Source organism: Colletotrichum tamarilloi (genome assembly GCF_030869305.1).
Source record: "Colletotrichum tamarilloi strain Tom-12 chromosome Unknown Scaffold_118.1, whole genome shotgun sequence".
NCBI classification, from domain to species: domain Eukaryota; kingdom Fungi; phylum Ascomycota; class Sordariomycetes; order Glomerellales; family Glomerellaceae; genus Colletotrichum; species Colletotrichum tamarilloi.
In genome coordinates this window covers 51,224-65,434 of record NW_026849501.1, presented here as the reverse complement: position 1 = coordinate 65,434, position 14,211 = coordinate 51,224, and the positions used below count along the sequence as shown (strand labels likewise).

At 50.3% G+C, this 14,211-nt stretch overlaps 4 protein-coding genes across 4 annotated transcripts; all 4 read left to right on the top strand.

Annotated features, from left to right (window-relative positions):
* Window positions 1-6,923: 6,923 nt before the first annotated feature.
* CTAM01_14298 (uncharacterized protein) lies at window positions 6,924-9,087 on the top strand (the record flags this gene model as incomplete). The annotated part of the gene is made up of 11 exons (XM_060530299.1): window positions 6,924-7,007; window positions 7,201-7,259; window positions 7,351-7,694; window positions 7,755-7,900; window positions 8,024-8,053; window positions 8,111-8,183; window positions 8,237-8,273; window positions 8,331-8,464; window positions 8,526-8,676; window positions 8,742-8,812; window positions 8,900-9,087. 11 exons carry the CDS (start codon window positions 6,924-6,926, stop codon window positions 9,085-9,087), a joined length of 1,317 nt encoding a protein of 438 aa, XP_060375133.1.
* Window positions 9,088-9,928: 841 nt separating this feature from the next.
* Window positions 9,929-10,666, top strand: CTAM01_14297 (uncharacterized protein; the record flags this gene model as incomplete). The annotated part of the gene is made up of 1 exon (XM_060530298.1): window positions 9,929-10,666. The coding sequence occupies one exon, from the start codon at window positions 9,929-9,931 to the stop codon at window positions 10,664-10,666; it is 738 nt and encodes a 245-aa protein (XP_060375132.1).
* Window positions 10,667-11,517: 851 nt separating this feature from the next.
* CTAM01_14296 (uncharacterized protein) lies at window positions 11,518-12,219 on the top strand (the record flags this gene model as incomplete). Its single annotated transcript, XM_060530297.1, has 1 exon — window positions 11,518-12,219. One exon carries the CDS (start codon window positions 11,518-11,520, stop codon window positions 12,217-12,219), a length of 702 nt encoding a protein of 233 aa, XP_060375131.1.
* A 495-nt stretch (window positions 12,220-12,714) lies between these two features.
* On the top strand, window positions 12,715-13,689 carry CTAM01_14295 (enoyl-CoA hydratase/isomerase; the record flags this gene model as incomplete). Its single annotated transcript, XM_060530296.1, has 1 exon — window positions 12,715-13,689. One exon carries the CDS (start codon window positions 12,715-12,717, stop codon window positions 13,687-13,689), a length of 975 nt encoding a protein of 324 aa, XP_060375130.1.
* Between the last annotated feature and the right edge of the window lie 522 nt (window positions 13,690-14,211).

The following is a 14,211-nucleotide window of genomic DNA, read 5'->3' as shown; positions in this document are numbered from 1 at the left end:
ACTGCTCTTGGCTTACAAGCGAGCCGTCGTCTAGATTGTTTCGAAATGTTCTCTCTCGTGGACTAGTCGCGAGAAAGGCGATAATCTCGGTCGATGACCGTTGGAACTAATGAGGCAAGAGATGCGTTCGATATCTGATTTGCAGGCCTTCAACGTGGTGTCCAGGGACCAAATCCGATATACTCAACGATAGCTTCGGCATCTGAATGATGCAACCAAGCACCTTGCAGGGCAGTTGGCGTGCGCCACTGAAACGATGATCTCGCTGTCTTCCGAGCTGTCAGATTCGACCGATCTCACCACGAGGGAAAAAGAAAAGAGAACCGTTGTGACATCTTACTGCCCGAGGGACACATCAACTCATTCGACATCACATAAAGAACTTGCCCATTGACGTCTTTCGTAATGAGCCCCAGAAAGAAGACGACACAAATTGCTACGTAACAATTCATTGGGTTTTGGGTACGTAAATCGCCAGTTCTCGACTCCGTGTCCGACGGATTATTGCCGGACTTGCCGCCATCGCGAGTTGAGCAAGTGGAGCGGCGGCTTGCTGTTTGCCAGCTGAAGACAGCCCTGTACGGCCGAAAGAAATCATGCCCCCGGCCCTATCCTGGGAGGAGGCAAGCATCGTGGGCTTCGGGTCGGATCATGTTTGCATATAACATCCGCCCTGTAGTCGTTCATGACTCTGTCGACCCGAAACTCTGGAACAGGGGGGATAAGTAAGAGTTCCAGCACCGTAGCCACGCGGTGATGAAGAAGGAGACCAGCTAGGACCTGGGATTCGTGATCATTATGAACTGGGTACGCTCAAACTGGGTACCCTCGAACCCTGACCTAAGCCCCCTGGTGAGGAAATTTGCAGGGCAAAGGGTCACAGCTTAGGCTCTCGCAATAAAGCTAAAGACAAGTTACGTTAGCTTCAAAACCCTTAGCGTCCAGCCGCACTGCAGGGGACATATCCGATCACTTGACCTGGATCGCATTGGTTTCCTCAAACAATCTTCCCCAGCAGCAGGGCAGAATTTGCGAAGCTTGGCTGTAATTCGTAGAGTGCAGATGCAGAGATTTGTTCTAGCAAAATTATTACGGGATAATGGCGGTGACGCAAGAGATTGGTTGCAGGATTGTGACTTCGCAGGCTAGCTCTGGAATTTGTCTGCGCATTGCCTGGCCGCTCTACATGCGCGAGCAATTCCTGTATCAAATCGCGAATACCCGTCATGGCTCTGAATTCTATTTCATCGGATGAAAAATCGAATCGAGCCGCGTATAGACGTCTCGGAGAATCTTACTGCTTTAACTCGGAACAGAGTGAGAACACGCAAGCGATTTGAGCACTTACCACCTGGCACCTGCAAGCTTGTGCGTTTCTCCAGTCCTATCCAACGTACAGGTCTGAGCTTTAGCTCAACAATCGGCAGCCTCGGTTTATGAAGATGTACGTACGTGGCGTACGTGGCTTGACTGAAGTCAAATATCTGAATTGAAAATGCACGAATCGTGGCGGGTGATACTTGACGATCGCAGTGGCATAACGGCCGCTTCAAGACTGACTAGAGTGACTAGACAGCTGAGTGGCTTAGGACTTCACGACAGAGGGTGAATTTAATCCTGCCAGGCATCATTCCTTCGTCTCGGTATCCACCCCGAAGACTCGAATCTTGCGAGTACACGTGCACCTTGAGTTTTGTGTGTTGAACAAACTTGTTAAAACAGAAACGGTACCAATACTAGATGCCTAGCGTATGAACCTTCACTGCCGTAAATGTGAGTATCCACGAAATAATGGAAGGGTTGCGACTCACAAAATGTCGTTCATAGGTAAGTTATATTCATATATCGGTTATTGTGAAGTCCATGCTGCTTCCACAAACACAGTAAACATTATACATTTCACAGCCCGTGAGAAGCGAATTCAGGCTTTTAACAGCTTACTCATAGTCTTCTCGTGGGTAGCCTGGTATTGCCATAACTCATACGTCTCCTGGGACCAATGAAACGTTGTATCGATAGACCGTGGCAAAGGCTTTGCGGTGAATCTGATACACGCCATTTTCGAAGTTTACCTAGTATCTTTCGCGTAGCTAGTCCAAACCCACCGAATTGGCCATGCCTATCCCTCATCCTATCCCGTGATACAACCCTCGGCAATCTGAGGCGAGTTTGGAACCATATCTCGGCTGCCCAGGCAGGTGAGGTAGAGATCCCACCGGAAGGCAAGAAGCGTGCCCTGCAACTATTTGTCACCCGTGCGAGAAATTGGGTGTGTCCAGGTCGCATAGACGAACGCACTGAGGCCTTGGCTACACACAAGCATAACAAATGCACGCTAGGTAGTCATTTGGAATATATCGAGCATGTAGTGATTTTGTAATTCAATATGAGCCAAGCAGAATGATAAAGAATGTCGGCGAGTTCAATTCACATGATTGTCATCCGTTGTGTTGAGTCATAGACTTACTCCTCTTGATCTGAGAATATCTAGAAAGTACTACTTGTGCAATAAATCTATCTCTATTCGAATACTATTAATTTAGACTTGTTGTTCTAAGTACATGAGGAAAGTAGGGTATCGTGACAGTTTGCAAGGACATCGCTCTTCTATTAGTGAGGGGGTGTATTTCATAGTAGCGGATACTGAGCAGAAGGATTCTTTCTTTGTCGTTCAGAAATGACTAAAGTAAGTATGAGAGTGCTTTATTCTGAAGATATACTGTTCGCAAGAAGCATTTAGTTCGATCGATCAAACATGCCCCGGAATTCGCTTTCAAATAACTCGATATGCCTTATTATCTATCCATCTAGGATTGCTGAGGCGCGGGACTCCTCACAGGTAACGCAGGAGTAGTATTTCGTGCCTATTGTCGCATGTCTGAATGCGTAGCCGTATTATTACCTGACCCAGAATTATGCCCTTACGTTTGCTCGTGAGCATGTGAGGCATAGTTTAAGAACCACTAGCTCTGGTCAAAATGATTATGCGGTGTTGAGAATGTAGGCATTTTCTTTTGTGACTTTAAGCCTGAAGTGTTTATCCATCATTCTGTGTATACTCCGTTATTAATAAACAGGGAATCAGTGAGAAAATTCGCAATGACCTGAATTAATGCTAAGTTATGCAGCAATCTCATCTTTGAAATGTGACAGGACTGGGAGATGAACTCTCAGAACTGATCTCACATGCGGTTATTGAAACCTAGGATTAGCTATGTGAGCGAACGAATCTCTTTGTTTCAGTTAGGAGTAAGGCATAATGGTTCGAAACTCAAGGTCATAAAGCTAGCGGAGTCTTGGTCACTGAAGCCCTAGAAGTTCCCGAAAGGAATACGTGTGACCTACTTCTTGACTTCGCACACCGGAGATACTAGCGCAAGGAGCCAACTCCCCATTAAGTTCGAACTTCATCGATAGTTCCAGTAATCCTGCTTGCCAGTGGTCCCTAGCGAACGTTTACCCGCAATAGGAAACTTCGGTATAAATGCCTGCACTTTAATGTTCATTCGGCTTGGTTGGAGCCTTGGGAATCCTGATCATGAATGGCGTTCCACCGGGCTTGGCTGTTGAGCTTTCTGTAAATAAACCATACTATTGACTGGTAATTAAGTAGAGTTGATATACATACTACAGATTTGGAAGTCATGACCGGGTTCTGGGCCGGCCAAATTCAAAGAATCCACAACAGAACGTCGCAAGTGCCTTGAATTAATTAGGTCATAGAATGGTCAATCGGGATGACTCGAGCATCATGCGTTTTCAGGCCGAAGATTCCATCCTTGCGCATCGTGAACCACTTTGAGCCCGTTCTCTTCAACCATCGATTACCGGCAAGCAGACCGTCGGCCTAACTTCACGGCACTGCCGCTTGGACGACACGCCGACTTTCACTGCCCCGACTGCACGTCTATGAAACTTTGACAGCTCTCAGACATCATCAGATTAGAGGTACAAACTTACACGTCCCTAGCGCATACTAAGTAGTAGATTGCGGTCTGTGGCATTGACGCTTCTGCACCTCACCAAGCGCCGACCGCACTTTGCCGCATGTCCTGTGACAATTTCGACGCGCCTAGATGGTTTCTTCAAAACAAAGGTGCCGCTAAAACTACAAACAATATGTATCCACCAACATCATTATTGAGATCGGGGCAGGGCCGGTCGACCTGCGAGAAAGAAGCGAGGCTCACCAGTGATAGTGAGGTCCAATGTAGTTTAGAGAATGTATTGTGCATGGAGTTCTGGGGGTTCTAGAATATGAATCACTTTCGTGTGCCACCATCCCGGTGTAAAATCGTACGGCCTGCCATCACTACTTCAGACCCTGCGCATCTATTTGCGAGTACCGCAATATCAAGATCCCGTACCTACGAGTCACTTGAGCCCCACGTCATCGAGAAAGGCAGAAACCCCAGGTGTTCACAGCAGGGAAAGAAAGGCTGTACTTGTCTATTCCAGAAGAATGAACCAGGGTAAGCGACGGGCGTACTTCATCGTATACTACGTAGGAGACATGAAAGGAGAAAGCTCATTAGTCGCCAAGAACATATGACCTTTTCGTATACTAGCTCGCATTTGCACCGCGCTCCTCAACAACGCCGGCTCGGCTCAAACATCGGCCCAGAAGCCTGCCGGGATAGCGGGATTTAGCACATCCTAAAATCGTAAAGTATTCGTACTCGAGTGCAAGTCTCGCTGTCACATCAAAGAGAGTCAGGCGAAGTCTAGACTCTTGCGAGAGCGTAAGGCATAGAATTGAGGATGGTCGATAACCTGCCCTCGTCACGGGGGAGAGGGGATCATTACGATCAAGGAACCGCAGTATCTCCTGTCAAATAACTGCCGTCAACCTTTACTTGAGTATGTGAAGGCAGATACGAATTGGATCATCATCGCACAGCGGCTGGTCGGAGATAGTTTGTCGTCCGTTGATAACAATAACGCGCTGATAAGCTTGCCCACACATTATCAGTGAAAAGAGCACGTTCCAGACACCAAGTCGACTCTACCTCTATCACTACTATACAAAACAGAGTCGGTACGGCAATTTACTCCCACCAATGAGCTACCGCATACGTATTCTCAAAAGGGTAAGTAAAGTGTCCAAAGGGTCTGTGGAGAGTCTGGTTCTGACCACGGACTGGCCTGCTGCCGGCCTGAAGTGATCCTCAGCCCTAGGAAAGGTCCGCAAGAGCCTAAACAGACCAAATCCTAGAGCATGCGGCGCTCAGTACCAGGTGCGAAACCGAATCGACTGCCCAGGAGCCCGACTCACCAAGGTTGGGTGCCGATGTGGGGGTGCCCCGGACGCCAAGACAGCAGTTCTTTGTGTCCACCTCTGCGCTCCCCTCTCCTCCGATCCCCCAGTGCCCCTCCCACGGCAAGGGTAAGTGACTCCGACCCGTCGGGAGAATCCGAACTAGAGTTCGAGAAAGTCGGGAGAACCCAGGACTCAGGCCGAGGCTGAGTTTGGTGCAGCTGCCACCTGAAGAAAATGCTCTACAACTTGATGCGTTGCTGGACCACGCTCCGGAGGCCGTGTGCCGGTTTTTAGACCGTTTCATTGATTGCCCAGTCTTGTCGGCGCTTCCATCATGGAAAGCTTCGTCTTGAGCTTTGCACTGAGACTCTGCTTGTGGTGTACCAAATTTCTGGGATGTCAATACTCGATGAAAAACGAAAACGTGCAGCGGTTCCCCGTCTCTCATGGTAGCAAATCTTCTACGTTCTAGAAGTTGAACCCTTCGGTGTCGAGTGGTACGATGCATACGGGTGAGGGAGCCCTCGCGAGGAAACCTGCCATTTTTCGTATACCTAGTGTGTTACATCTCTGCCTGCACCTGAAAACGTGCCGACGACGCATAACAACGGGCAGGACGCGCAGTAGCACCTCGTGCATCACGATATTGTCTGCCCGGTCAGCAGAACCGTTGAAGCCAAACCAGCCACAAAAAGCCATGCGGCCAGAACCCCGGCGGCACAGTGCCGGCTGACCCGTCGAGGGATTGACGCCTACTCACGCACTTATGCTATCAAAACGAAGTATTTGAATGCAGAACAACAGACACATGTTTTCAGACTGTTGTGTCTTTGGCAATGAATAAGGGCTCGAATTTGTCCCAGAGGACCGCTCCGTAGACCGCAAATGAAGGCTAGATTATTTGGTAGGGAATACTGAGCGGAGCAACCGGAGCTTACGGTTAGCGTAGCGCATGTCACCACGCAGGGGAATCAGGGACGTTCCTAGTATCTCCCACGAGATACTACTGTTGCACACAAAGGGACCGGAATACGATTATTCCAAGGCTTATGTGGGATGTTGACGCCTCCACAGATGAGGGACCGAGAAACTCACGTACGGGCCGCATGCCATGGATTTAGATCCAGAACTACATCGGGTTGATGTATCAATCGCCGCTAATAGGAGCTATGACACTCACTCCTCACAAGCAGTCCAAACACTCGATTGGCTCGCAACTTCTCCACTGCAGAGCTTAGGCCCGTTACTGTCTCTTTGAATGATCCCGTTTGGGGCTTAAAGTTTCCCCCGGTGTACAGAAACGGGCTGCTAGGGGAGATGGAAACCATACAAGTGTGGGATGGGGGTGCCACGCACTCTGCTCGGCAGGCATCGCTGAATTCCTCGCGAGAATCTTTCTGGTGAGGATACAAGACGAAACATTAGGAGATGTTCGTTATTACTAGTTTCTCCAAAGGCTTTAGGCGGTCCTTCTGCAGCTTGCTACCGTACCCTGCGAAGTTTAGCCCCTTGGAGTGACGATCGTCTCAAGTATGCTGCATTTACTGGCTGCGGCGAATAATTCAAGCGACGGCCTCCAGCAATGTCCGGATGTGAGGAAACACTCTGGACTTCGACCGCTGGGGATACTCATTATTCGCGGTTAAGGTAGATGCCGGACACCATGCGCGCCGGTTTGCGCTATGGCAGCACTGTAGAGGAGCTCATACCCGAATGTCTTGGCTTTGGCTGCCACAAGATCTCTACTGTGAGCTCCCCCAGTCTGATGGCCACTTTCTTGGGAAAGTTACGAGGATGACGGTGCCAGCAAAGCGGTAAGCTCATCTGAAAAAATACCATCGACAGGCCAGACTGAATATTCGACTGAAGTAGCCCAAACCCAAAAGCGAGTCATAACACCGTCGTAAGGCTTCCTTCAGAACCTAATCCACGAATGGCAGTCCAACCCTACTGCACAGGAGCCCATTAGCAACGCCTCAAACCTTAAGCCTCCCTACATGTGCACTCGGCCGCATCTGACCTTCGTCAATCCGAAATCTACTTATACCAAGGCACGCCAGCTGATACGTTCCATGGCCCATTGATCTCAGGATCTCATCATTCAGCACATGTCACCCAGCGTTGATATTGAAGGACACCGGCATCGACAAGAGGTCAGAGGTCCTCCTCCACCGTGACACTCCTTTGGCGAATCCCCTCTTCGAGATGGACGACATCGACTCCACAGTCATCGAGACGTCGAGCAGCCCGAAACACGAGATCCGCCCCGAGCAGATTATCAGCCTCATTATCGCACCTATATCGTCTTGCCTCCTGGCATACCTACTTCGTGAGGGAATCGTTGCTGCTAGGTTATCGACAAGATCTAATGGCTTTCAAGGTCACCAGTGGTCCGCGATTAAAGACTGGCGTCCGTTGCCATGGACAAGATGGCGTAAGGGATGACATTTCGAAAAGAGTCTGGAACCTTTTGGGCTAAAAGAACATGTCGCAGTTGTGTTATTCACCTACCTCTTCTCGTGCCTTTTCGTCTTCGGATCATGGGTCTTCCAGCTTTTATTTCTGGCTGAGCTTCGCATGGATTTCATACCATGTTCAGCTGCGGGCATACTGTGTCTGACTGCCTACGTCGTAATCAAAGTAAGTTGTAAATCAAGTCCGTTGTTGGTATCATTGCTAAATCCGTCACAGGCCGTACGTTTACTGGTCCTCCAGGCGTCAATCCCAATCGTTGAATCTTGGCCAATCTGACTCTTCAATCAGCTCGTCTACCTTTTCATGGTTGATAAAGCGGTAAAACTCTACCCCAAATAACCCCCCGATCTCATTCACGGCTAACGCCTTGACCAGCATGTTATCCGAGGCACTACCAAGTCTCGTCTCAAGTCCAAATTGTATGTATTCAATGCGTTTGTCATGCTGGGTATGTCCATGTTCCGAGCCCAGTCGCCAACATCCCTGACCGATTGCCATTAGCTGTATACGGCATTATAGCAACGTTCAACTTTGTCTCGTAAGTATTCTCATGCTCTGTCCCCGAAACATACACTAACACCTGTTGCTCTGCTAGTCGAGGGTCTCGGTACGACAAGGAAAATGATGTCTGCAGCATCGGACTGGAACGCACCATCCTGTTGCCCGTCATTTTCTTTGACGCTGTTGTCAACGTGTATCTGACGTCTCTGTTCTTGTTTCCACTACTGAGTAAGTCATGTGGCTTCTCAGTCTCTCTGAATCTGGACAAGCTCTGACACCGGGTCATTAGGATTACACTCGATTCAAATATCGATGATGAAGCCATGGACGATGCATGAGAATACCCTTCATTTCTCTCGAGTTCCGCCCAACGTAAGGCTACGGAGACTCGCATTACGAACGTTTGCCGGTGTTATCGGCACATTGGCCATTAGCATTGCGTAAGAAGCGATAAATGATGTGAAAGCATGAAATTCTTGATTGGGCTAACATCGATCTCTTCTAGCAACCTATCAGTGTTGGTCGCTCTGGAAGGCGAGATAGTTTGGCTTTGTCTCACCTGTTGCAATACGGACAGTAAGTTTACTCCCTACCTTCCCGCTTCGTCTTCCCTCCTCGCCAGAGCCGTTCTGCAACTTTGATCAGACTCTAAAATTTGGGTAGTTCTCTTCACCGCATTTGTCATTCATTGGATCAACTCTAGCGGCAAAGCTACTCCAATATCCAATGTCGAAGTTGCTCCTACCCCAGCCCCGCCGCCACCATCAATAGAGCTGGGCGAAAAAGAAGTTGTGACCTTCACTGAAATATTTGATCAACGACGAAAGTCGTACGACGACCACGAGCCATAGTTGCATTCTTGTTCTGGTCATGAAATGGCTGGGCAACGTTCCTGAGGAGAACGCACCTACATGTAGCCACCGGACCTCTTTATGAAAACGGCCTTGTATCGAACATATGATTCCCCCTCATGGATAAGCGTATTGTTTTCTCAAATCTGGGTGGCACTGGTTGGAAAAGCATTGCATGAAGTATTTGTTCGTCGTTCACTGCTGTAACTCAGCTTTCATCGTATACACGGGTTCAACTTATTGCGTCAATCAGGGTGCAAGAAAGTTTACTTACGAAACACATATCATCAAATAAAACCGATGCCTCTGCCTATGTTTCACAATAGTCTGCATTAACCATTGCACAAAAGCGACACTCCTCTTGTTACTAGGTAGGCTGCAATAACTCATGTCGGTCTCAGGATTGGCAACTAGGCAGCAACAGCTTACGTGTCGTTCCATTGACGACATCGAGTAATTTACATCGTTTTTTCGTAGTGTTCAAGCGGATATTCAGTTGCTTTGGGTGCCTGATCTGCCAAGTATGAGAGGACAAATTCAACGTCGTCAATTAGGCCACCATGATTGCATTGACTCGGGAGTCTCCGACGCTTTGAAGGCAGCCATATAGAACGCGGCATCATCGTCAAGACTAGGTTGCTGATTTCACACTTTCATGCTGTATATCTGACGCACTATATTAAACTTACTTTAAGCATGCCGCCGGCAACCCTGGGCTGAGTGCAAGTAGCACACTGTCAATGCCCTCAGGCTTCCCCGCCGCCAAGAACACCTCGGTCTTGATACCTAGAGGGGAGGCCGTGTATTCTGCCCGACGAGCGACCGAGTTATGCCCAAAACAATGCCTCACACCCTCTACGCCACCGCTGCCATTGTATTCTACACTGCCATGGTTTTACTCTCAGCGCACATGTCTTCCCGAGCCGAACCGCCTAGCCGGCCGGCAGTGACCATGCCGTCCGAAGCACTGTCGTCAGCATTGGAAGCCGGACATGGCCAAAGACGTTGTCGATGCGTGGAAAGACGAGCAGAGCACCAAGTTCGTAAAGCACTAAGACGCGAAGAACGCCTCGTCGCCGCTTTCAACGATGCAGGACGCCTACTCCTCAATCGCCGTACAGCCTTCGGCGCGGGTCACTGGACCACAGTCTATGGATACCCGAGCACCGGGGGATGTTATACGCTGAAGTGCGACGGTGTGGAACTCGACTTCTTGGGCTTGAGCCGCTTCGAGCGCTCATTCAGGTCAGGAGATCCGGAAGAGGAGGATGCGCACTGCGCAAGGATGATGAAGCTTGGGCCAAACTGGTGGAAGAGCCTGACGCATTATCTGGTCAACCAGTCTTTTGGGAATTCCACGTGGGAAGATGCTGTTGTCATTGCTGGCTATCCAGCAGCGGGTGGTCTCTGGCTGCTGAAGACCACCAGGGCAGAGGCTGCTAACGCTGGAGCTGCGAGAATTCACAATGCGAGGCACATGGAGGAACGGTGCCAGATGATCGAAAATTGCGGCGGGAGATTCTACAAAGAGGCCGATGAGGTTCCAGAGCTCGTTGTTAGGATACTGGGCGTACACTAGATCTATAGGTCAGGGTGAATAGCACATGCTGTATCATGCGGTATGGCAGTATGTGCTGAACGGAGTAGGAGGTTCGTGAATCTGCGTTGTTTGTGTTTGGCCTATCCATTTGCCTGTTTTGAGAAATTAAGTTCTGTGGTTGAGACACATGGCGGCTTGTCAAGCAGATATCCCCCGATCGTGTCACCATGACCGGGTGAGATCTTTCCCCCGCCGCTGATTAAGTAGCTGCCACTGGCCAGGTAGACTCCCAGACTGTTGACAACACAATGATGAAGCACCCGTCCGGGGAAGGGGTAGGTATCGTAGCATTTCAAATTCCAAGGGCTTTGCCTACCGCATTTGTGCAACACGTGTATAAAGTTTAAGGGACACTGTGGTAATATCGATAGAAAGCTCTGTGCAATAGAAAGACCAAGCTCTATTTTTATCAAACCATCTACTGCGACACACTTCCTGTCATTGTTGTCGGGGAGTTTGAATGACTAAGGCAGCAACCAACAGACCATGCCATGCTTCTGGGCCAGGCTGCAGGCATAAGCAAGTAATCTCCTATCCAGGCAGCCAACAGGGCGGGAGTTGGCTGCATTTCTCGGCGAAATAGGCATCAGTCGGCGGTTTACTAGAAAACCAGGGAAGTGACCGACTCGGCCTCGCGGAATAAAGTTTCAATTTCCCGAGATAACCTGCGGCCTCCGGAGTGCCATTCGCGAAAAATGACCTTGAATGTTTTCACTGCCCCTCTACAAATATTGCTCAGACCGTCGCAAGTATTGTACTCCATATCAATTGCATCTTACTTCTATGTTACTATCAGACTAGTAGCCTGGGCTGTCGAGTATTATCGAATCATGACGATCATACCATCTTCAGACGGCTACGACGATGACGATGGCGGTAATTGTTCTCGCTGCTCCTATTGCCGCGGCTACAAGGACGCGATAACCCCGGAACAAAAGTACAGAACCTCGTTCGGGATAAGATCCGGCACGGCGGTGCGTGGATGGCCAAGCCACGGTGGGATTTTCTTCCTAGACGACTGCGTTGGCGTAGACCTCGAATTCCTTCAGCTCGACCGTTTCGAACCCACATTAAGATCAGAAGACCAGGCGGAGGAAGATGCGCACTGTTTGAGGATGCGCATGCTCGGTGCGGTGTGGTTTGATAGCGAATACCCCCGCGAACTAGAAGATTATTCCAAACTTGGCGACTACCCAATAACGTCTCGACGAAGCGATCATGTCATTGCCGGGTACCCATCCACGGGCGGCGCTTGGGTTCTCCGGGTCTTTGATGAAGACGGTCGCAGCATGGGAGTTGGTCGGATAAAGAACGCGAGAAATATGGAAGAGCGGTGCAGGGTCATTCAGAAGCTTGGTGGGGTGTTTTACGAAGACCCTTTTGAATCACCCGAACTGGATCTTCGACATGAATTTCCAGACCCGAGGAGGAATGGAACTGTGGTATACCACATGATACGGCACATGGTTCCGGAGAAGTTGACATTGGAGATACGCCAAAAGTCACAAGAAGTCGAAGTAGACTATAATTAGATAATGAATCGCATTATTGGTTGGGATTTCTCCTCTGCACCAGATATTCGGGCCATTAACACGTGAACTGGGAGGCAGAAAAGTCAAGACTCGGCCCTGCCGGAGCACAGGCGATCTTGCCAAGCAACCAGTTCAACTGGACATTTCTGGCCGTGAAAGGGCCGGCGGTCGATCTATGGATACGGAACATACGCTTACAATTAAGTTGTTTTCAGTTGCAGTGGAGAAGGCGGCAACTAGAAAAACTGCTCGTAAAAACATGTGCTGTTCTTGAGGCGGGTGAGACAAGGAATGAAATGCCACTCGCCTGTGGAGGGAGCGAGAGTCTGAACTTGGCGGGGTAAGCGAATTTCTACTCGCCCGCGTTCCATCCACCTGGGTTGGCTAGACCCTGTATGAGAGGAATGCTGATTGTCACATCGGCAATTGCCTTGCATCTATCAACTCTCCTATTAACCTACCGCCCGGTGCTGATTTAAGAGGTTAGAATTTCCGATGCAGCTCCCAAAGCTTCCAGCGAAAGCCGCTTACATCCATCTTCGAAACCCAGCAAGGCGCAATGCCCTGAGTCTGGAGATACTAGAAGATCTCCGCACGCAGCTACTCGCGCACCTCACGTCACCATCATCCGGCAGAGTTTTGACGCTCCCTCCCTTTAGACCCCCAATCTTGCGAGAGCTCGAGAAGGCAGGCTCATCGTCTGACTCGGGCGACAGGAGCTCGTCAGGATACAGCTGGCTCGTCGATGCCGCAGAATGGAACCGAGAGCGAGCCGGGCTCCCGAACGTCCTCGTCCTCCGAAGCAGTCCGGGGCCAGTCTTTTCGTCGGGTCATGACCTCAAACAACTGGCCTCGCTCTCGCGTGTGGAGGTGAAGCGCACGTTTACTCTCTGCGCCGAAGTCATGTCTCTCATTCGCCAGAGCCCGGCACCCGTCATCTGTCCCATCCATGGCCTCGCGACGGCTGCCGGACTCCAGCTCGCGTTGTCGACCGATTACCCAATCGCCCTGTCTACCACCAAGTTCCAGCTGCCCGGCGCGAGCATAGGAATACCGTGCACGAGCCCCGTGACGGCCGTATCCCGGCGCCTACCACCAGGCCAAGCTTGCCGACTTCTTCTCACAGCCGAAGCGGTCGCCGCTGACGACATGCGAGGTGCTGTCGATGTGGTGCCGACGCCCGAGCATGCAGAGTCCACGGACACGGCGGCTGCCGCCTTCGAAGGGCGCGTTGCAGAGGTGGTGGAGAGACTTGCGGGGTCAGCGGGTCAGCCGATGGCCCTCGGTAAATGGGCCTTTTGGACACAGCTCGGCATCAAAGGTGACGATGTTGACGGAAGAGGAGGTGATGGTTATGAGGATGCGGCGAGTTGGGCCGGACGAGTCATGGCGCTTCATGCGGGGAGTGCTGATGCCCAAGAAGGAATCGCATCCTTTATCGAGAAACGCAAGCCGCAATGGCAGACTTGAAGACCTGGGCGACTACGTTGGCCGGGACCGGATGGGATACTAATGTCGAGCCACAGCCTGCAGAGACGGCTCCGCCCCGGTTCAATTCACGGGGTGCCCCCGCCCGGAGCCGCCGGAACCCACTAAATGAAAAATTCTGTTCGAAGATCTCGATGTTTTTACATGACAAGCAACAAAAAACCCTGACCACTCACTTCCAAGTGCAAAAGAATGACCAACGTGGGGCTCGAACCCACAACCCCCAGATGACTATATCTCATAAATGAGAAGATAGAAGTCTGATGCGCTACCATTGCGCCAGCCGGCCGGTATCCACGATTTCGACTGATGGTGAGGTCGAGTTCCTGTGGAGTTGTTGATTTTCGGCTCGAAATGCAACTAAGTTCGATCAACTTCACAATTTTGAGCATCTCCATCCCACAACTCCACTACTCGAGAACCAGGACATACCTAATCCTTCGTGTTCCCTCATTCCTTTATATCCTTTGCGTCGATTTCCCCCGTAGACACTGTTTAGATGAG